At 41.2% G+C, this 22,164-nt stretch overlaps 2 protein-coding genes across 15 annotated transcripts in view; one reads left to right on the top strand and one right to left on the bottom strand.

Annotated features, from left to right (window-relative positions):
- Positions 1–22,164, bottom strand: part of PLCE1 (phospholipase C epsilon 1) — a 375,911-nt gene that overhangs the window by 20,865 nt on the left and 332,882 nt on the right. For all 11 annotated transcript variants that reach the window (XM_078346073.1, XM_078346074.1, XM_078346075.1 and 8 more), the window contains 5 exons: positions 15,373–15,504; positions 11,468–11,758; positions 6,520–6,683; positions 4,752–5,013; positions 2,445–2,563 (listed from right to left, as the gene is read on the bottom strand). In XM_078346073.1, the coding sequence (XP_078202199.1) occupies positions 2,445–2,563; positions 4,752–5,013; positions 6,520–6,683; positions 11,468–11,758; positions 15,373–15,504 (968 nt within the window). The remainder of the gene's footprint in view (positions 1–2,444; positions 2,564–4,751; positions 5,014–6,519; positions 6,684–11,467; positions 11,759–15,372; positions 15,505–22,164) is intronic.
- The window catches only part of NOC3L (NOC3 like DNA replication regulator), a 92,284-nt gene that overhangs the window by 61,096 nt on the left and 9,024 nt on the right, over positions 1–22,164 (top strand). For 2 of the 4 annotated variants that reach the window (XM_035268511.3, XM_078346088.1), the window contains one exon: positions 12,238–14,429. The exons of 1 other annotated variant lie outside the window; for it this stretch is intronic. In XM_035268511.3, the coding sequence (XP_035124402.1) occupies positions 12,238–12,244 (7 nt within the window). In that variant the 3' untranslated portion in view covers positions 12,245–14,429. Of the gene's footprint in view, positions 1–4,656; positions 5,859–12,237; positions 14,430–22,164 lie in introns of those variants that run through there. One more of the 4 variants, XM_035268509.3, reaches the window with a different exon arrangement.

Below are 22,164 nucleotides of genomic sequence, written 5' to 3'. Positions count from 1 at the left end.
CTTAACTAACTTGTTGGAGGGAGAAAAGATGCAGGCAAAAGCACAGCCATTCAGGGCTTTGCCTAACTGGCTAAAATTTAGACTGAAACTGGCAAAATGAGGACCTGAGGGCAGAAGTATATTGTTTAGCATGTACTTCATTTTTATTTTGGGTAGGGAGGAGAGGCTGGCTTTGTTATACTTGTACAATATGATTTGATTTAATCAGTTTTACTGAAGTATAATTGTCATACTGTAAAATGCACACATTCTAATTGTATGGTTTAGTTTGTACAATATTAAAAATATTAAATAGTTGCCACCATTTACAAAACCCCAGATGTCCTGATACTCTTGAAAAACCAAAAGATCTGACCACATCACAAGGCAACAGACAGCTGGAGCTGAGAGCTAAGTGACAGCTGCCCCTCTAAATGATTCATAAGCTCTCTGCTTTCTAAGAGTCTCTGCTCAGCCCAGGTCCATGCATGCACATCATCTTCTTGGCACCCTCCTGGCATGTGAATTTGTTACTTCTGGTATAAACTATACCCTTAAAGCAATGGAGAACTGATGGAGGGTTTTTAACAGAGGAGTGACACGATCATATTTAGATAGATCTGTTTGGGAGGCCCTAGAAGAGGACAGAGAGAAGGGGCAAACCCAGAGGAAATGAGACCAGTTAGGAAGCCTCTACCACAAGCCAGGTGAGAATGAACCAGGGCCAAGGCAATAAGGACAGACCAATATGAATGGATTTGAAAGATACTAAGGAAATAGAATGATCAAGTCTTAAATGGGGAAAAAGGCCAAGATGATCTGCAGTTATTGGCTTCAGCGATGGAGAATGATGCTCTCCATGGTGAAATGCATAGTTACCAAACACGTAGCCATATACGGCTGCCCAGAAACCCCAAGGATGGCAAGGTGTGATATAACAAAAACATATTTGGTCTTTGTCCCCAGTTCCTGGCACACAGCTCTTAAAACTCTTAATCTCTGGAGTCTTTGTTGCTAATGAGATGGCTGGTGGCTGAGAAAGACCAAGGCGTGACTAGAGGGGTGGAACCTTCAGTCCTATTGCCAGACCTCAAGGAGGAGGGGGCTGAAGAATGAACTAATCACTGGCTAGTGATTTAACCAGTCATGCCTAGGTCATGAAACCTCCACAAAATTCCTAAATGATAGAGTTCCAAGAGCTTCCAGACTGGTGAACATATCAAGGTTCTGGGAGGGTGGCCTGGTGAGGACATGGAAGCTCTGCCCTCCTCCCATACCTTGTTCCTTGCTGGAACTACAGGTGCTTGCTGCTCTGCCCAGACAATTAAAAAAATTGTTTTTTAGAGATGGGGTCTTGCCCAAGCTGACCTTCAACTCCTGGACTTCAAGCTATCCTTCTGCTTTGGCCTCCCAAAGTGTTGGGATTCCAGGCATGAGCCACTGCACTCAGCCCAGTTTCTTAGCAAAGAAACCATCCTGCATTAGTGAGGGGGCCGTGGTCCAAGTGTCCTCAAATTTTAGTGGGCACCACGCTTCCACGGGGAACTTGTTAAAATGAAGATTCTGGCCAGGCACAGTAGCTCATGCCTGTAATCCCACCAGCTTGGGAGGCTGAGGTGGGAGAATCACTTGAGTCCAGGAGTTTGAGACCAACCTGGGCAATATTGTGAGACCCCCATCTCTACAGAAAAAGAAATTAGCTGGGCATAGTGGCACATGCCTGTAGTCCCATCTACTCAGGAGGCTGAGGTGGGAGAATTGTTTGAGCCAGGAAAGTCGAGGCTGCAGTGAGCCAGGTTGGCTTCATTGTACTCCAACCTGGACGACAGAGTGACAGCCTGTCTCTGGAAAAAAAAAAAGACAGATTCTGCAGCTGTGGCACTTTCTACAGTGTCCTTCTTCCATGCTCAAGGGTGCACATTCTGCATCTCCCAGGCACCAAGGTACAAGTTCTGCATTGCCGACAGAGCCTATTGCTCACCCCAGCCTTGCTCTGCCTGTGACATTTGCCCTGGACTGCTGAAGAAGCAAAAGATTTTCCTGGTTTAACCTAAAGTTTCTAGAAGTACTGGCAATGTTTCCTACTAGGCTTTGCTTGATAAGCCTCTCCCTCACTTTTAATATTTGGTTCACTTCCCTGATAGACACTGTAATATATGGGCTTTGTTACTAGAAGTTGGGTTTAAATGCTGGACTGCTGTTTGCTAGCGTGTGACCGCAGATGTACTTAGCTCTACCTTCCTCACTGTAAAATGGAGATGATCCTAATAGCTACTGCTGGACATGAGAGGACTGAGTTAGTATATATGTAAAGTGCTTAGTAAGTGCCAAGTCTCAGCTGTTATTGTTATTTCCATAGCTACCTGATTAATAACTCACACTGACCAATTTGCCGGGCCACAAAAAGGCCCACCTTCAGTGTAGTGATCCCCATAAATATGCTGAGCGAAACAGAACTACATTACCGAAGAGGCTGACATGGTACTGCCAGACGAATTTTCTTCCATCCTTCTGCTGTTAATGAACAAACTAGAGATTTCCAAGACTTCATTGTGAAGGTTTCGCAGCTGAAGATGTCGATATCCTGCAGTAATGCAGAATTGGGAAAGGCTTGTTAACCATACACTACTGAGAAGATGATCCACGGAGGTCAGTAAATGACAGGTAGAAAGAAAATCTTAAAATGGGCAGGGATGGCAATAGGCATGCAACCAACAGGCGCCTTTTCACCAGGAGACTGCTGCCCCCTTAGCTACCCAATGGCAATGAACTCATCTGAGTACTGTTTCCAACTTAGACGCAAACAGAAAATCTTACACTTAGACAAAACCTGATCTAGTAGAAAAACCGGATTACTAACAGTCCCTGTTTTACAAATGTTCCATCTCAGAGCAGCTTCAGTGATAATAGAATATTCCCTTGATGGGAGATTGGTTATAGATTATGGTATGACTTAAGTATGAAGTGGAATACACAGCTGATAAAAGTGGTAATGTACATGTATAGTTACTAGCATGAAAGTTTGCTCACTATTACCCTATGTACATTAGTAAGTGAAAACCATAAGTTACAAAACACTAAGATTAGTAGAATGCCCATTTGTTAAAAATATATATGTCTGTTCATATGTTACATACATGGGAAGAGTAAGCCTGCAAGACTTACACACAAAAGTGACTGTGTTGGAGAGATGGAAAATGGATAATTTTTTAAAAAATTGTTTTTGTTTCTATGTGCTTTCTCACATTCTGTAATAACAGTATGGGCTGATGTCTCTCCCCCTGACCCCATACTCTCCCCACTCCTGTGTAGAAGTCCTAACCCTCAGTACCTCAGTATGTGGCTATATTTCAAGAGAGGATCTTTAAAGAGGTAATTAAATTAAGATGGGATCATTAGGATGGACCTTAATCAAGTGGGACTGGTGTCCTTATGAGACGAGGGGTTAGGACACAGACAACATAGAGGGATGACTGCGTGAGGACACGGTGAGCCATCTGCAAGCCAAAGAGAGAGGCCTGAGAAGAAACCAAATCTGCCAACCCCCTGATCTGAGACTTCCAGCCTTCAGAACTGTAGGGAAATCCATTTTTGTTGTTCAAGTCATCTCATCTGTGGTATTCCACGATGGCAGCCGCCTAAGCAAACTAATTAAATGACCATGGACTATTTTCACAGAGAAGAGAAAAAAGGAAAGGAACACAAACTAGGAAACTGTAATGTGTTTGTGGAGCTCCGAGGATGGCGGCTTGTGTGGCTGGGAGAGGAAGTGTGTACTTAGAATATTGGTGCTCAAAGGAGACCATCAGAGCCAGCGCACCTGGGAGTGTGTTAGAAAAGGAACCTGTCAGTCTCCACCTGAGGCCACTGAATCACAATCTGCATGTTATTACCCAGGGTCCCAGGAGATTCCTATGTACATCAAAGTTTAAAAACAGTGCACAGGCTGAAATTTGTTAGAGTGCCACCACAAAGCCAGTTCACAAGCCAACAGCTCTAGCCTTTGCCCAGAATCCTCCATTCCCCTCTTCCTGCACCTGAAACCCAGCCCCAGTTTCCAATACTGGACTTCTGCCAGGCACAGATGACAACCACGCGGTCACTTATGCCACCACCACACCCGGCCCCTCCCACATCTATTTCCTCTCCTTATTTCAGTCCCTGCTTTCATACTGCCAGCGGTGCTATGGGTAGTATTTAGGAAGAAAAACGAGAAGAAAAATAAGAGTGCAACCACAATTGCTTCTGACCTCAGCAGGCATGGGTGAGGCTGTACTTTACAAGGGATATTGTCAATCACCTCAGACTTAAAAAATGTAAAAGACTGTAATCCCAGTCCTTTGGGAGGCTGAGGCAGGTGGATCACATGGTCAGGAGATGGAGACCATCCTGACCAACACGGTGAAACCCCAGCTCTACTAAAATACAAAAAATTAGCCAGGCGTGGTGGCATGTGCCTGGGATCCCATCTACTTGGGAGGCTGAGGCAGGGGAATTGCTTGAACCCGAAAGGCAGAGGTTGTAGTGGGTGGAGATTGCGCCACTGCACTCCAGCCTGGCAACAGAGCGAGCCTCTGGGGAAAAAAAAGAGTAAAAAAAAAAAACAACTTCTTTTGAGACATGCTTCAAAAGTGCTCAAATTTGTATTTCCTTTTGCTTATTTCAATTTCTTAATAGGAAAATGTCAAACACAAGAGAGAAGAGTATAAGGAAATTCTGACATCCACCACCTAGCTATGACAATTATTAACATTTGGACAGTTTTATTCTACCTCGTTTTAAAGCTTTCAGTGGAATGATTCTCTGCGCTGTTACCGCTGAACTGTTGTTTTCCACAACTGCGAAACGAAGAAATACAAGATCTTCAAAGTGAATGCGGAACAGAAACTGCTCGTTCCACATGGGGTTCAGGGTGTTTCGATGGATGGGCTTCGTGCGGAAATGGCAGCTGTCCAGAGGCATGCCCAGGACGTCGACTTCAATGCACGGGCTTCCTGTGCTGTTACTGGGGCACACATTCTGACCAGAGACAATCTGTGGTGAGGGAAGACACAAGCGACCAAAGTCACCAAGGATGAAAAGCAAAGACAATCTCTATACCTCACTGCTTCCCTCTGCAAAGGAAGTCCAAGAACACTGGAATGGACAAAGTGAATGATTAACAAAACTGTTAAAAAGTAAGTGATTGTGACCGGGTAATCGCATGACTAGAATCACGTAAAAAGCCTATTTGGTCAACAGCATTCACTTAACTGTAACCTTTCAACTATCAGAACGTTCAAGTATCTTCAAAAACCAAACAAGATGAAGTTAAATTTCTCACCAAAGCCTAGGAGAAAAACAACTTTATGCAAGATAATCATAAATTTGTTACTAATATTCTGTTCAAAATACCATAGGAATATGTTTTATAACTTCAAAGTCTTTTTCTTGAATAGTTTCATTTTGGGGGCAAGTTGCAGACATGTTAGGAATTAATTCACAGCTTTCTGTAAACAGATAAAACTACCCTCACCTCTAGCTAAAATAAACAAACAGGAAAGGGGCTACTTCCCTACTGTCTTAGGGAAAGAGAAAAAGCAGTTTGAGTGGTAGGAAAGTCTATGAATGGGGTTATCCCAGGGACTTGGGGCGGGGGGGTTGTACTTGGAGGGCTGCTTGGCATTCTTCCTATGGAGGGAGACAAGATCTAAAGGTGGAAAGAGAAGACCAGGTCTCTGCTGTTTTTTGTTGTTGTTGTTTTGTTTTGTTTTGTTTTTTTTTTTGAGACAGGGTCTCGCTCTGTCAGCCAGGCTGGAGTACAGTGGTGCAATCTTGGCTTAGTGCAACCTCCGCTTTCTGGACTCAAGTGATTCTCCAGCCTCAGACTCCCAAATAGCCCAACTATAAATAACAACTTTTTTGTTACTTTTTGTAGAAACAGAGTTTTGCCATGTTGCCCAGGCTGGCCTTGAACTCTTGAGTTCAAAGCAATCTGCTTGCCTTGGCCTCCAAAGTGCTGGGATTACAGGCGTGAGCCACCAGACCTGGCCAGGTCTCTGTTTTTAAGAGGAGTCTGTGGAGTTTTGACAATAAGTTAATTAGGTGAAAAGGAATAAGGAAAGGCACAGGAATGATAAAGGTTTAACTACAAGGAGGACATATATTTAATTGTATTCATATGTTGATGCAAATTTATCTGATCTTAGAGCTTTTGGAGCTTAACATGAGCTGACCTAATACACAGCTCACCAACTTTCATGGGATATACTCGTAGTTATGATTCTGTGCGCCCTGGAAGACAGAGTTAGCATCATCAGTACATCAGGTGAAGCAGGGACCTCGTGACCCCACCTGCTGGGCTCTGGCAAACACAGTGTCTGGCGACAACTTGCCTGGCCATAGCTACTGCTTCCTGGGAAATAAAGAAGTGATTCTGAACTAAATCTGTATGACCAAAATTGTGACATGACAGCTTTGCAAGGCCTTGAATGTAAAACCAGTTCATTTTCAGGCAGGCTTAAACTCAACATTATGTTCTTTCAATAGGGATGCGCTTACGGTTAAAGAATAGACTGCAGGGTCCATGTTATCCAGATCTCTTTCCAGTGGAGAAAACTTCTGATACATGGGACAGTTCTTGTCCCACAGAACTGGAGGCTTCAAAACATAACCACAACCACCATTTGCCTCAAACATTGCAGCATTTAAATGTAAAGGGAGATCTGTAAAACAAACAACAAAGCCAATATAGCTTGTTACTTTGTTATTTAAGTATCATCTTATCAATTTTAAATTCAAGGCCCAGGCACAGTGGCTCATGCTTGTAGTCCCAGCACTTTAGGAGGCCAAGGTGGGCAGATCACGAGGTCAGGAGATCGAGACCATCCTGGCCAACATGGTGAAACCTTGTCTGTACTAAAATACAAAAAATTAGCCAGGCGTGGTAGCATGTGCCTGTAGTCCCAGCTACTTGGGAGACTGAGACAGGGGAATCGCTTGAACTTGGGAGGCAGAGGCTGTAGTGAGCCAGGATTGCACCACTGCACTCCAGCCTCGTGACAAAGTGAGACGCCGTCCCTAAGCTCCGGCATGAAAAAGAGATAATCACCCATTCATCCCACAGATTGATAGATGCCTACTATGTGCCAGGTTGTGTTAGGGATCAGATACAGCAGGTAATAAGAGAAAAATTCCTGTCCCTATGGGGCTTACAGTCTGGCTATGCCCCGTGTTACCACACCAAACCAGGTTCTACCACTTGAAAACTCCTTTGCAAATAAAAATTTGCTACATCTGTGTGAAAAATCTTGTGAAAATACAGTTGACCATGGGGGATTGGTTCCAGGACTATGAGAAGTTACCAAAATCCACAGATGCTCAGGTCCATGATATAAATGGTGTAGAATTTGCATTATAACCTATACCATCATTCTGTATACTTTTTCTTTTTCCCCTGGAGCATAGATTAAAGTTGCCCTGAATATGTGTTTCCTTTCTGTATACTTAAAATCATCTCTAGATTACTTAATAATGCTATGTAAATGGTTGATATACCGTATTGTTAGGGAAAAATAACAAGGAAACAGGCTGTATATGTTCAGTGCACATGCCACCATCCATTTTTTTCATGAATATTTTCAACCCACAGCTGGTTGAATCCACACATGTGGAACCCAAGGATATGGAGGGCCAACTGTACCTCATTTTATACTAAATTTTGGAAAGGAATAATGGCTTATCTCTAAACCATGCAGATAATGGTATGGACAATTCTTGCTATTTCAAATGTAAGATAAAATCTTAATTGTAAAAGAAAGGAGAATAGCCAGAAAAAACATGCTTTTCCTTAAAATATCAATTTCAACCCATAAATTACATCTACTTCTTTAAAAAAAATTGTAAACATGAAAAAAAAAAAAAAGAACCCTATCACATCTGATTCACATCATGTCCACAATCTCCTCAATCATAAACATCGGGAATCCTCACAAAGGCTTTGAGGTTTTTGTTGCCAAATTTTATTTGGCACAGTTCTTTGATGAATTATTGGATTCCTGCACTCTTTCTGGGCTCTTACACACTGAAATGCTCATCTGATGGTGCAAGTCTGAATAGAAGTTGCCCAACTGAGTTGATGAGACACACCTGATGAATATTCCCTCAAATAGATTCCTTCCATGTGCAAGAATAAACTTTGTACATGGATCAAGGCAAAGTGCAGTAAGTGCCTTGGAATAAGGAGAAGTTAGCCTTTACTTGTCTTGTCTGTAAAATTTTTCCATGTCTGTGGGGTTGGCCAGTAGTGTGTGCAGGATTTCTGATGTAAGATGTCTTAGACATATGAAAGCTACTTATCTGTAAAATGAGTATAGTATAGAGGACCTCATCTCTCAGGTCCCTGCCAGTCCTGAAGTGACTGGTTCATTGTGGCCGTGCTGCCTTACCTGCTTTGGGAGAAAATTCTCTTCTCAGGCCACTCTGTCACAGAGGAACACAGACATGGTGAAAGTGGTGAAGAGTGTGAAGCCAACTAGCTCATATGGAGTTGGTAAAGGTGAAATGGACATATAGTACTAACAACAGCAATGACAGCTCACACTCTGCACTCTAAGGACCAGATACCATTCTGAGCACTTTAGGTGCACCTCCCAATAACCTATGAAGCAACTCCTTTTAGTATCTACATTTTTATGGATGAGGAAACTGAAGCACAAAGAATTGAAAACACCCAAGGAACATAACTGGTAAGTGGTGGATGCTATAATTTGAGCCCAGATTGCCTGACCTGTTGTTCCCAATCTTAACTACTGAGCCATATAATGTGCATCTTACAGGGGTGTGGATACGGTAAATGAGATTTGGCACATAGAAGGTACTCAATAAACAGTAACTTTTTTTGTCCTCATGACATCAACCTCAAGTGACTTCAGTAGCACCGTGTCTATCCTAATAATTTCCCAAAACATTAAAGCTGTAAAGCCAAAACTCTAAAGCTATTACAACTTTGAAGCTTTTTAACAATTATTTTTTTTAAGTTCCACGGTACATATGCAGGATGTGCAGGTTTGTTACATAGGAAAACATATGCCATGGTGGTTTGCTGTACCTATCAACCCATCCTCTAGGTATTAAGCCCAGCATGTATCAGCTCTTTCCCCTGATGCTCAGTATTCTAACTGAAATCTTATTTGCTGGCCTAACATGTAAAAGAGATCCATGTGGAGCTGTACAGTTTGGAATAAAGGTGGGACCTCAAATATAGCCCTCTTGCTGTCCCCTGGACGTGGTCCCAGAACTTCATCTGGGGCTATAAAATCTTCATTTTAAAAATCTTCATTCCAATGAAGTGAAAGAGTGTGCACACATCTGTGTAACCCTGCTACACCTCTGAATCAACGCACATGATAGATCAAGCATACCACTGCCTTGATGGTCTTCTACTCCTTAAAATACTCTGCATTATGTAGACACCATTCTCATATTTATCCCTATATTTGAGGATTGGGAAAGCCTATTATTCAAAAGAGCATAATTTTTTTTTTAAAAAAGAGGTTTTTCTTTTTACTAAGCATTTGCTGAGCATCCACTGTGTGCAAAGTATTAATATTAAACCAGGCTCTACCCCTAGTTTGCAGAAATGAAGACCATTTTTACAGATGTACACACTGATACTGCATGTAGCTTGTACTTTGTCCAACATGGGAGGTGTTTAATCAGCACATTGAATGGAGAGACGTTATATGATAGCACTTTTTCCCAGTTTGGAAGATTATGCAGAGAAACTTGTCATTTGAGTGGGATGGCTTAAAGATGTACTCCCAATCCCAACTTGATTTGAAAGAGAGGCAAAGTCAGTAGGGGTGTGTGGAGGACAGGCAGCCTTAGTCTGTACTTCTGGACTGCAGGGTGGCCCATGGAGTGGCAGCTCCCTGTGTCTCCTTCACCTGTGGCTTCCTTTTGCCATCAGTGGAGCCAGTATGTCTGTACCAGTCCTGGCACTTCTGGAGAAAGGGCACATCAAAAACCAAATGCAGTTCCATTTTCTTGTGAAAATTCTTTGATAGTCACTTCAGTTTACTTAAAATATGCTGGTATAATAGCCAATGGCACCAGTGGATACAGGACTACCGACAGGGCTAGAGATGTGAACCCACAAGCCACTCAGGAAAGAGTGAACGGAAATAAAAAATAACTTTTTTACAACTTTGAGAGTATTTCATGATTATTTCCATTTGTGAGCCCAAATCATACTGTTTTCATAACTTATCAAACACACTCAATGATAGTTAACCTTTGAGGAATGCTTTCTATATGCCAGGCACTATGCTAATTATGGTACTTCACTGGCATTGTCTTATTTAATTTCAACTGAAAGCAGCACATACAAGGGCAGAAATGTGACCAATATCTCCTCTAATCATATGTCCCTGGGGTTATCCACCAACGGGTATTGTTGGCAGCAGTGCCAGGTAGCCAGCTGGTCCCAGAGCTAAAGCTGTGGTTTGACCTCAGCTGGAGACAAGGCCATACTGTGGTTTGTGGTTCAGCATGGTTAGATGAGACTGGATTCAGTTCACGTGAGAAGAGCGATAACAGCTGCCTGCTGCTTGACTATTCAAAAGAAAGACTATGGTTTATGAACGAGGTTTTAGGAAACATTTGTCTTCTCTTTCTTCACCTTCTGCAGCACCTCTCCTCCCCCATAACCAAGTGGAAACAAAATACTTTATCCTTTAAACTTCCAGAATCCTTGAATTTATTACAAGTCATCCTGTAACCTCGAACAAATTAACTAATTTGTACCTTGGTTTGCTCATCTGAGAAATGGGGATCATAAAGGTACCCAACTTTAGGGCTGTTGTAAAGATAAGATAATAGTGGGTCAAAAATTAAGCATACTGCCTAATGCACAGTGAGCATGCAATAAATGACAGCTTTTACGCTGGAGATGTAGGCCTCATATCAGAGTCTAGTGGAGAAACATGATCACTACTTACTCTGTTCAGGTACTTCACATACTTGTTTTCCTTTTGCTAGCTACTCTGAGGGCACTGACCATTATTCTCCATCTCAATTCCAAAAGGATAAGAAGGTAAAATGGTTGTAATTTGCAAAGTGGCTGAAGCAACACTCCTTTTTGACTGCAAGAATAACTGCAGAGTGAGACAGGCTAACTACGCGGTGTTAGGAAATCCCTGCTCCAAAGAGCTTTAAACATAAATTGGGCACAGCTCTGTCAAGAGCAGCCTGGTATTTGAAAATTGCATTAAAAAGGGGCAGGATCAGGAGACCTTACAGGCACGTTCGAGGTTGTTTTCTGTTACCTTAATCTGAAACATGAGAGGCACAATTCAGTATCAAATTCACTTCTGTTTTCTGTCATCATATTTTCACTCTCACATACAGTGTGCCCCAGTCTGGAATCTTGCCCCTTTGAAAAACTGTCAAACTGCACTTACTGAAATGTAAGATGCAAAGGAGAGAGGTGAGCATGCAGGTCCCTTACCATCGGTCTGGTAGTTGAGTGCCACGAGCTGTATCCCATGGAGCCAGAACATGAGGGGGTTCGGGTTGGAAGAGTCGATGCGGGTGGCAGCAGGATAAGTTCTTAGCAGCTGACAGGCGGTGTGCTGGATCAGTTTCTGAGAATACCTGCGACATAGACGTTTGGCAGCATTTTCATTCAGCGACGAGATATGATAACATTTGGGAGTTCTAATGATCGCGCTGAGGGAGGTGGTTGGGTTGAGAGGGGAAGAAGATTCCTCCCAGGTCTGTCGAATTCCTTCACAGGAACCTAAACCACCCAAGAGATTAGCCGCAGATTAGTGTAGAAAACTTTAAATATTTTAGAAAGATAAACCTGAACAACATCCCAGTAAACAGTCACAGCATGTAAACCACATCAGAATACCTGTTGGATTTTACTTGTGAGTTAGTTCGCAACCTTAAAACAACATGGTGGCTACTTAGTTTTAAAATGAGTGTGGTGGCTGGGTGTGCTGGTTCACACCTGTAATCCCAGCACTTTGGGAGGTCATGGTGGGAGGATTGCTTGAGCCCAGAAGTTCAAGACCAGCCTGGGCAATATGGTGAGAACAAAAAATAAAATCAAACAATACCCCACAAGAAACAAAACAAAATGAGTATGGCAACATCAATTTAAATTAAAAGCCTGGAAGTTCTTTGCCTCTGTACTTCATCTGTGTTGTGGTATATTTGTACAAATAAACAATATATGTACAAGGGTATTCACTCCAGCATTGTTTTTCATAGGAAATAACAGAACCAAGAAGCAACCCAAATGGATCAGTGAAGAATTGATTAAATAAACGACAGTATGTCCATGCAGTGGACCACCACACAGGCATTAGAATAAGGAAGCTATATGTACAGAAAATTACGTGAAAAGTTATAGCAAGTACAAAGGTTATCCAAGTGTGTTGGTTATACAGGCATACCTTGTTTTATTGTGCTTTGTTTTATTGCACTTTGCAGATACTGCATTTTTCACAAATTTAAAGTTTGGGGCAACCCTGCCTCCGGCAAGTTTGTTGGTGCAATTTTTCCAACAGCATGCACTCACTGTATATCTCTGTGTTACATTTTAGTAATTCTTGCAAAATTTCAAATTTTTATTATTATTATATCTGTTGTGATCTGTGATGAGTGATCTTTGATGTTTTATTGTAATTGTCTCAAGTTTACATAAGATGGTAAACTTAATTGATAAATGTGTGTGCTCTGACTGCTCTACTCACCAGCTGTTCACCCATCTCTGTCCCTCTCCTCAGGCCTCATTATTCCATGAGACACAATGATATTGACATAAGGCTAATTAATAACCCTAGAGTAGCCTCTAAATGTTCAAGTGAAAGGGAGAGTCACACATTTCTCACTTGAAATCAAAAGTTAGAAATAAGCTTAGTGATGCAGGCATGTCAAAAGCCAAGATAGGTCAAAAGCTAGGTGTCTTGTGATAAACAGTTAGCTAAAATATGAATGCAAAGGAAAAGTTCTTGAATGAAATTCAAAGTGCTACTCCAGTGAACACACGAATGATAGGAAAGCAAAACAGCCTTATTGCTGATATGGAGAAAGTTTTAGTGGTTTGGATAGAATATTAAACCAGCTGCAATATACTTTAAGCCAAAGCCTAATCGAGAGCAAAGCCCTGAACTCTCTTCCGTTTTATGAAGGTTGAGAGAAGTGAGGAAGCTGCAGAAGAAAAGCTGGAAACTAGCAGAGGTTGGTTCATGAGGTTTAAGGAAAAGCCGTCACCATAACAAAATCAGCAGTACTGATGGAGAAGCTACAGCAAGTTATTTGCAAGATGTAGCTAAGATCATTGATGACGGTAGCTACATTAAACAACAGATTTTTAATGTAAATGAAACAGCCTTCTATTGGAAAAAGATGTCATCTAGGACTTTCATAGCTAAAAAGAAGAGATGTCAATGCCTGGCTTTAAAGAAAAGGCTGTCTCTTGTTAGAGGCTAATACAACAGGTGACTTTAAGTTGAAGCCAGTGCTCATGGACCATTCTGAAAATCCTAGGGCCCTTCAGAATCATGCTAAATCTACTCTGCCAGTGTTGTATAAATGGAACAACGAAGGCTAGATGACAGCATGCCTGTTTACAGCATGATTTTTCATGTCTGCTAACACAGTATCCCATCTGCAGCCTGGACAAAGAGTAATTTGGACTTTTAAGTCTTAGTTAAGAAGTAAATGTCAGAAGGCTAAAGCTGCCATAGATTGTGATTCCTCTGATGGATCTGGTGAAAATAAAATGAAAATCTCCTAAGAAGAATTCACCATTCTAGATGCTCTTAAGAGCATTCATGATTCATGGGAGGAGGTCAAAAGAGCAACATTAAGAGAAGTTTGGGAGAAGTTAATTCCAAACTTCATGGATGACTTGGAGGGGTTTAAAACCTCAGTAGAGAGAGTAACTGTAGATATGAGTAACAGCAAAGAAGTGTAGCCTGCAAATGTGACTGAATTGCTGGAATCTCATGATAAAACTTGAATGAATGAGGAGTTTCTTCTTAACAGATGAACAAAGAAAGTGGTTTCTTGAGATGGAATCTACTCTTGGTGAAAAACCCGTGAACGTTGAAATGACAACAAAAGATTTAGAATATTTCATACCTTTAGTTGATAAAGCAGCAACGGGGTTTGAGAGGACTGACTCCAGTTTTGAAAGTTCTACGGTGCGTAAAGTGCTCTCAAACAGCATCGCATGATACAGAGAAATCGTTTGTAAAAGGAAGAGTTGGTTGATGTGGCAAACTTCACTACTGTCTTGTAAGAAATTGCCAGACACCGCAGCCTTTAGCAACCACCCACCTGATGAATCAGTGGCCATCAACATCGAGGCAACACCCTCCACCAGCAAAAAGATTACAACTTGCTAAAGGCTCAGATGATTGTTAGCATTTTGTATCAATAAAGTATTTTCTATTGAAGGTATATGCACTGTTTTTAGACATAATGCTATTGCACACTTAACCGAGTATGATATAGTGTAGACATAATTTTTATAGGTATTGGGAAACAACAACCAAAAAATGTGGCTCACTTTATTGTAGCAGTCTGGAACCAAACCTGCAATATCTCCAAAGTATGCCTGTATCCCATTTGGATTATCTTTAAAAGGATCTTATTTTTTCTTTAACAAAACACAAACTTAACAGTGGTTACCTCTGGGGAATAGCACCAGGACATTGAGTGGAAAGGAATTTTAATAATACTCTGTATTGTTTGAGTTTTTAACTATGAGAATTTATTACTTTCATAAAAAAAGTAACTAGAAATAGATATGTCTTCTGGAGTTATAATGGTGAAGCGAACAGTTCCAAGAAACCACTTGAGTATTCCAAGATGCCTCTAATTTTTACTTTGAGGCAAACACTGAACATCTTCAGTGAAATGTTATTTTTATTTATTTGTTTATTTATTTTCGAGATGGAATCCTGCTGTGTTGCCCAGGCTGGGGTGCAGTGGCATGATCTTAGCTCACTGCAACCTCTACCTCCTGGGCAGGCGATTCTCTTGCCTCAAACTCTCCAGTAGCTGGGATTACAGGCGTGAGCCACCACACCCGACTAATTTTTGTATTTTTAGTAGAGAAGGGGTTTCACCATGTTGTCCAGGCTGGTCTAGAACTGCTGACTTCAAGTGATCCACCTGCCTCAGCCTCCAAAAGTGCTAGGATTACAGGTATAAGCCACTGCACCTGGCCTGAAATGCTATTTTTAGTAAGTATAAATTAGCAATTACAAATATTTATACTAAGACAATATTAACGTTCATAGAAATAAAAAATAAAAAATCCAGAGGAAGTGGAATATCTAAATCATCCAGCATGCAGAATCAAGCAAAGATATTGTAAGAAAGTAACTTTACTTTTTCCAGATGTTTTGTTAAATGATGCTGTCTCCCCTGGGCTCATTCTGCCCGGATTGTTGCCAAAAATGGACTTCCTGCTTTTCCTTTCTTTTCCTCTGCTAGAGCCAGATGCATTTAGAGTTGACAGGCCTGTTCCCATAAAATGAAAATAAATAAGCCAAAACCTACAAGCAAGGCAACTCAACATTTTCCATCCCCGTCAATGTTTATTTTGAAGTCCTACTACTCCCTTGGAACCTAGTACGGAAGCCCTGCTAGCAGTTTTTGTTCTGTTCATACTAACATTGTAGGCAATTAAAGCAAAGTTTAAAAAAATCTCTGTAGGCAATTGCAACAAGAACTGTGTGCCTATTGTAGAATGGCCACAAAATCACACACACACTTAGCTTATTGTGCATCAAAGCTTTTGAAAAACTGGATAAAAAGAAGGTGCTGTAGCCGGAAATGATCGGGGCTAATTATTCAATTTGGAGAGATGAAGAAATGGCTACGGGCTTAAGTTTTAGTGTCATATTGTCTAGGTTCAATTCCTACTGGTGTTAGCTTTGACTTAATACCAGCTTCTCAGTTTCCTTATCTACACAATGTGTGTAATGACAGGAACTCGCTCCTAGGGTTAGTCTGAAGATTAAATGGGAAATATGGTGAAAATTATGTTTCATGGCTTCTCTTTCTCACTCCCGGTCTAACCACTCCCTGGATCCTTCATGTCTGGTACAGTGCCTGGTGCAGAGCAGGAACTGAATACTTATTTGCTGAATGAGGAAATGAATACATACCACACAGACCTGACTCCAATGTAAAAAGAGTGAGCTGAAGGCACCAGTGAAGCCAGAATTGCCTCCAAATTGTTCCCACTGTCATAATTGTACCTTTAGAGAGTAATTCCCTAAGCTGAAGCAGCATTCAGGAGGTCCTCTTTCAGATGAAAATATACCTTCCAAGAACATCATCAGAGGAGACAGGCTAGAGTAGTGTTTAAGAGCATAGACTCTGGAGTGAGACACAGCTGGGTTTAAAATCTGTTCCTAGAAGGGCAATCTCACACAAGTTACTTAACCTCTCTAGATCATACTCTCCTCATCTATAAATGAGCTGTGGTTAGGAATAAACAAGAAAATATACATATACAGGTTGAATATCCCTTCTCTGAAATGCTTGGGATGCAAAGTGTTTCAGATTTCAGATTTTTTTTCCTGGATTTTGGAATATTTGTGTCATACTTAGCTGGTTGAGCATTCCCAGTCTGAAAATCCAAAATCCAAAATGCTCCCATGTGTATTTCCTTTGAGTGTCATGTCAGCATTCAAACAGTTTTGGATTTTAGAGCATTTCGGATTAGGGATGCGCCACTTGTCCATACTTAGTTGCATGTCTTGATAGCTTAATGTGGGGCTTTTAAGGTGTTATTTTTCCCCTCCAAACTATTCATAACAGCAAACATGCACAAACTTAGACTATTGAGTTCTTATGCCTTGATCTTAATATTTGTGTACATTTTGCTCTTGACACAATTATTTAATAATGGATTTTCTCCCAAGTAAAACTGATGAGGGGCCAGGGGCAAGGGCTCTGTTCATTCTAGGGTTTTGCATGTATCCTGCCACATGTCAGTATCTTCCACCATTATGTGGATACCTCAGTGAAGAGCCTGATTACTTTTTTGGGATGGGGAGGGGAAGAATGTAAACAAGGGCTGAGTGATCAAAAAAGTAAGGATTTTGGATTGTGAGAAGAGGTTCAGAAAAAATAATGAAGAAGCAACAAAGAATCTTCATCTACCCTGTTGGCTCACTTACCAATAACGACATTTCCAGAAAGCTATGTTCCAGACAATGTGCTAATCACGCTAGATACTTTCTTGCTATTTTTTACAGCAACTCTTTAAGTTAGGACTGTTACAGCCCTTTCATAGATAGGGAATCCCAGATGTAGAGCACCTTTAATACATAACTGTTCAAGTCAAGGTCACGGAGAGACAGAGCTGGGATTTTTTTTTTTTTTTTCTGAAAATGCTCTACTGGGCACATGGAACAGAGCTGGGATTTAAACCCACATGGTTAGCTTGATGGCTGCCTCTCTTCCTCAGTTGAGTCTCTAGTTAATTTCAGGGTCTTCCTCTCATCTGTTTTTCCTTGTGGTTGCGAATGAGAATGCTTATTTTAAATATAGGTGTTGGAACATCTGATGGTGACTAAAGCTTCAGGATAGAAGTTTGAGCAGAAGCAGTCTAGGTATTTAGGAATAAACCAACTCTGGAGGCAGATGCAGTGGTACACAGCAATAGTCCCAGTGATTTGGGAGGCTGAGGCAGGAGAATCACTTGAGCCCAGGTGTTTGAGTCCAGCCTGGGCAACTTAGCAAGACTCTGTCTCCAAAAAGAAAAAAAAATTACTTTTAAAAAAGCATAAATTGACTCCAGTGCATATGATGGCATCTTCCTTCAGAAATCCTAATTTGGCTGGAAGCTTTGAAATCGACTCCGTAGTGATGTACAGTCATTAGCCGCATAACAATGTTTAGGTCAACAGACCACATATATGACAGTGGTCCCATGTAAGACTATACCGGAGCTGAAAAATTCCTGTCACCTTCTGCTGTCCTAACATGATAGCATAACACATTACTCATGTGTTTGTGATTAGACTGGTGTAAACAAATCTAATGCGCTGCCAGTCACATAAAAGTCTAGTACTACAATTATGTATAGAACGTACTTGATAACAAATAACTATGTTACTGGTTTATGTATTTACTATACTTTTTATCATTGTTTTAGAGTGTACTCCTTCTATGTTACATATATATTTATGTATGTATGTATGTATGTATGTATGTATGTATGTATGTATGTATATAAACTATAAAACGGCCTCTGGCAGCCTTAGGCAATTCCTTCAGGAACTATTGCAGAAGAAAGCATTGTTATCATGGGAGACGACAGCTCCATGCTTGTTATTGTCTCTGAAGACTTTCAGGAGGACAAGATGTGGAAATGGAAGACAGTGATACTGGTGATCTTGACTCTGTGTAGACCTAGGCTAATGTGGGTGCTTATATCCTAGCTTTTAATTTAAAAAGTTTAAAAGGTAAAAAAAAAAAAAAAATGAAGTAAAAACGTTAAAAATAGAGAAAAGCTTATAGAATAAATAAAGAGTCACAGAATGGAAAATTCTTTTTTTTTTTTTTTTTTTTCCATTCTGTGACTCTAGCCAAGGCAGGAGGATCACTTGAGTCCAGCAGATCAGCCGGGCAACATAGTGAGACCCTTGTCTCTACCAAAAAAAAAAAAAAAATTAATCAGGTGTTGGTGGTACATGCCTGTAGTCCTAACTACTCAGAAGGCTAGGGTAAAAGGATCACTTGAGTCCAGGAGTTCAAGGTTACAGTGAGCAATGATTGCACCACTGTACTCCAGCCTGGGTGACAGAGCAAGGCCAGGTCTCTAATTAAAAAATAAAAAGAAAAAAAATATTTTTATACAGCTGTACAATTTGTTTGTGTTTTAAGCTGTTATTACAAAAGAGTCAGAAAGTTAAAAAAAATTGTAAAAGTCACAGTAAGCTAAGGTTATTTTTGAAGAAAGAAAAATTTTTATTTATAAATTTAGTGTAGCCTTAGTGTCCATGTTTATAAAGTCTATAGTTGTGTACAGTACTGTCCCAGGTCCTCACATTCACTCGCCACTCACTCACTGACCCACTTAGAACAACTTCTAGTCCTGCAAGCTCCACTCGTAAGTGTCCTATACAGATGTACCATTTTTAACCTTCTATATTTTTACAGTACCTTTTCTGTTTATCTATGTTTAAATGCACAAATACTTATCATTGTGTTACACTTACCTACAGTATTCAGTATAGTAACATGCCGTACAGGCTTGTAGCCTAGGAGCAATAGGCTACACTGTAGCTTTGTCTAAGTACACTCTATGATGTTTCGTGCAATGATAAAATAATCTAATGAAGCATTTCTCAGAATATCTCCCCGTCCTTAAGTGAGGCATTACTGTAAATATAATCAGTGCTAGGCTTTCTTCTGGATTCTCTCCCAGAGACATCAGAGGATTCAACATATTGGCACTGCTAAAATCAGGAGAAAAGCTAAGTCTGGGGATGGTCTGAGAGCCACTCAGGGTCACACACTTCTCCTTCCTGAGTGCGTTGCCTGCCATGCACTGCAGGGCACAGCTGGGCCTCATCTTACCTGGTCCCTAGGCCTGAAAAGCTGTCTTCACTGGTTTGGCAAGCTACTGGGAGGCACTGAGAGTAACTGAGTTTTGGTGAACAGGGCTACCTCTCAATGGCGTGTTGGTTGACATTCTCCTGAGAGTTCTGTTCCTAACCCTCTCATGTCCTGAAATGCATCCCTTTGCCCTCCAAGATGTTCCAACCTGCAGCACCACTGTGGGTCTGAGTAACCCAGAATGGCTATGGGAAATGCCAAGGCTCTCTGTGGGGGATGGCAACACTCAGTGCCAGGAATCCACACCCAGCTAGCCCAAAGCTGTCCTAGGCGCAGGGTTCTACTTTTGTCATTCAAATGGCTTGTGAGTAAACCACTGTTTGATGAACAAAGCTTGTCTCTCAGTGCTGAGAAAACCAGTATGTGTGTCCAGGGAATGGACTGACATTTGCAAGGTTCTCCTCATGTGGATCCTTCAGTGTAGGAATAAAAATGAACACTGGAAGTCACAGAATCTTCTGAATGAGCCTCACCATGGAAGAATCCCTGTGCACCTGCTCTGTGGGCTGTGTGGTGGATCCAAAGGAGAATGAGGCAAAATTCCCCTCAGAATCAGATTTCCAGATCATCTGGCGCTGCCTGCTCCTGAATCGCCTGCCTTAGAAACCCAGGGACCAGGGCCTTGCAGTGCCTTCCAAATGTAAATCCCTGGAAGAGAGGCCAGAGACTGGGTATGTTAATCAAGTGGCCTGGGTGATTCTGGAGATTTCAGCAAGTGTGGTAAACAAACAAGGATTCTAGTCAAATCCACTTTTGAATGAGAAAGGCTCAGAGAGATTTGCCTTGGCCAAATGACAGTGCATGGTAGCCAAGAGCCCAGGTCTCTGACCCATGCTCTTATCTGATGATCTGGTCACCACTGAATAGTATTTTTCTTAGAAGATTGTACTCTTTTAAGCTATGGGTATGCCAAAGCATACAGAGCAGTAAAATGGACATTGGAGACTCAGAATAGGGAGCGGGAGAGAGGTGAGGGATGAAAAACTACCTATAAGGTACAATGTACACGACTTGGGTGACAGCTACACTAAATTCCAGACTTCATCACTATACAATTCATCCATGTAACCAGAAACTACTTGTACCACTAAAGCTGTCAAAATTTTAAAACTCAAAAGAACAAGGTTGTACTCTAACCATGGAACAGTTGGGTATCTAGGAGGTACCCAAACATATGTCTATAAATGAAGGAGCTCCAGAAAGGAGATGTCACAGTGAGTTGAAGAGTCTCAGATACTTTACAAGGACCCGGTCAAGGGGTCAAGGGGTCAAGGGGAGCAGGAAGGCCAGGCAAGGCTGAGAACACTCTCTGAGCAAAGGCCTAGCACTGGAAAGACAGCAGTGTGTGTAGGTGCCTGAGGAGACTGGAGGATGCAGGGGAGCTTGTGGGAAGATACTGGAAACTACGTTGGTAGGGTCATAAAACAAAAATACTATACCTTTCTTTTTCTTTTCTATTAGAAGGAGAAAAAAACCCAGGTCAATAGAAGTACTAAATACAACCCAGAGACAAACCCTAAGGGAAAGCAGGTAGAAAAAACTTGACTACTTCCATATTGTGCTGCAAAAGAGCCCACCCCTGGAGTTGACAGGAGTTCTGGCTCTTACCCTGCCACTGAACTAGCTTCTGATGGTGAGGAAGTTCCTTCCCTTCTGTGGCTTCATACCACATGATTGTTGGGTGCCTTATACTGCAATGAAGGGTTTTTTTTTTTTTAATGGCTTGTAAGAAGGGACTTGGGATGATGAAAGGTGACATACACTGAAATTGATAATGCGGCAAAATTAAAACAAATAGCATAGCAAAATGAACAGTTTATGGCATTTTCCTCGTGTATCAAACACATGATAACAATAAATATTTAGAAGGTATTGTAACAATAATTTTTGGCAATCCAATTTAGCTATTTTGAGAAAGGAAATAAAATTGGGGAAAAAATGTAAGAAACTTCATTTTTCTAAAAAAATTAAAATACACTATACCTATAAAAAATGTGTGCTACATGAACACTTTTAAAAAACAACATACTTGGAATTTTAAAAATAAGTCAACCAACCACATGCTTAGAAGCTCTACCAAATGACCTCTTGATCCTTCCATGATTTTCTACCGGTACAGAGACTTTATCTTTCACACTGACTTCAAATCTCTTTGGGAATTTGTGCTCCTTATATACCAAGTGCTTGAGAAGAAAAGACAGTCAGTGGGATGGTCCAAGTGTAGCATCAGCTGCATTTATAAAGAATAAGAAATGCAGTGGGTGTGATTCTTAAACAGAGACTCCTGTTCTCATCCTTGTTCCTGCAGTGAAGGACATGCCAGCCTCCATGCTCTTTGACAGGTAAAGAATTTTATGCCCTCATAAAAAGAGTCTTGCCAGTTGCAAATAATGCTCATATTGTACTTATATGCTGTGAGGTCATGGTCTGTGAAATTAAACTTAAATGGCTAGGTTCCTGCATTTCTTTGAAATCTCTGCTGGTTACTTATTGATTCATATCCTCCTCCATAGGATTTGCTAGCAGACCAGCAGTAGCAGCTGC

Source organism: Callithrix jacchus, chromosome 12 (genome assembly GCF_049354715.1).
Source record: "Callithrix jacchus isolate 240 chromosome 12, calJac240_pri, whole genome shotgun sequence".
Lineage (NCBI taxonomy): Eukaryota > Metazoa > Chordata > Mammalia > Primates > Cebidae > Callithrix > Callithrix jacchus.
Note: the sequence above shows the minus strand (reverse complement) of the source record. Positions and strands in the feature narration are given on the sequence as shown.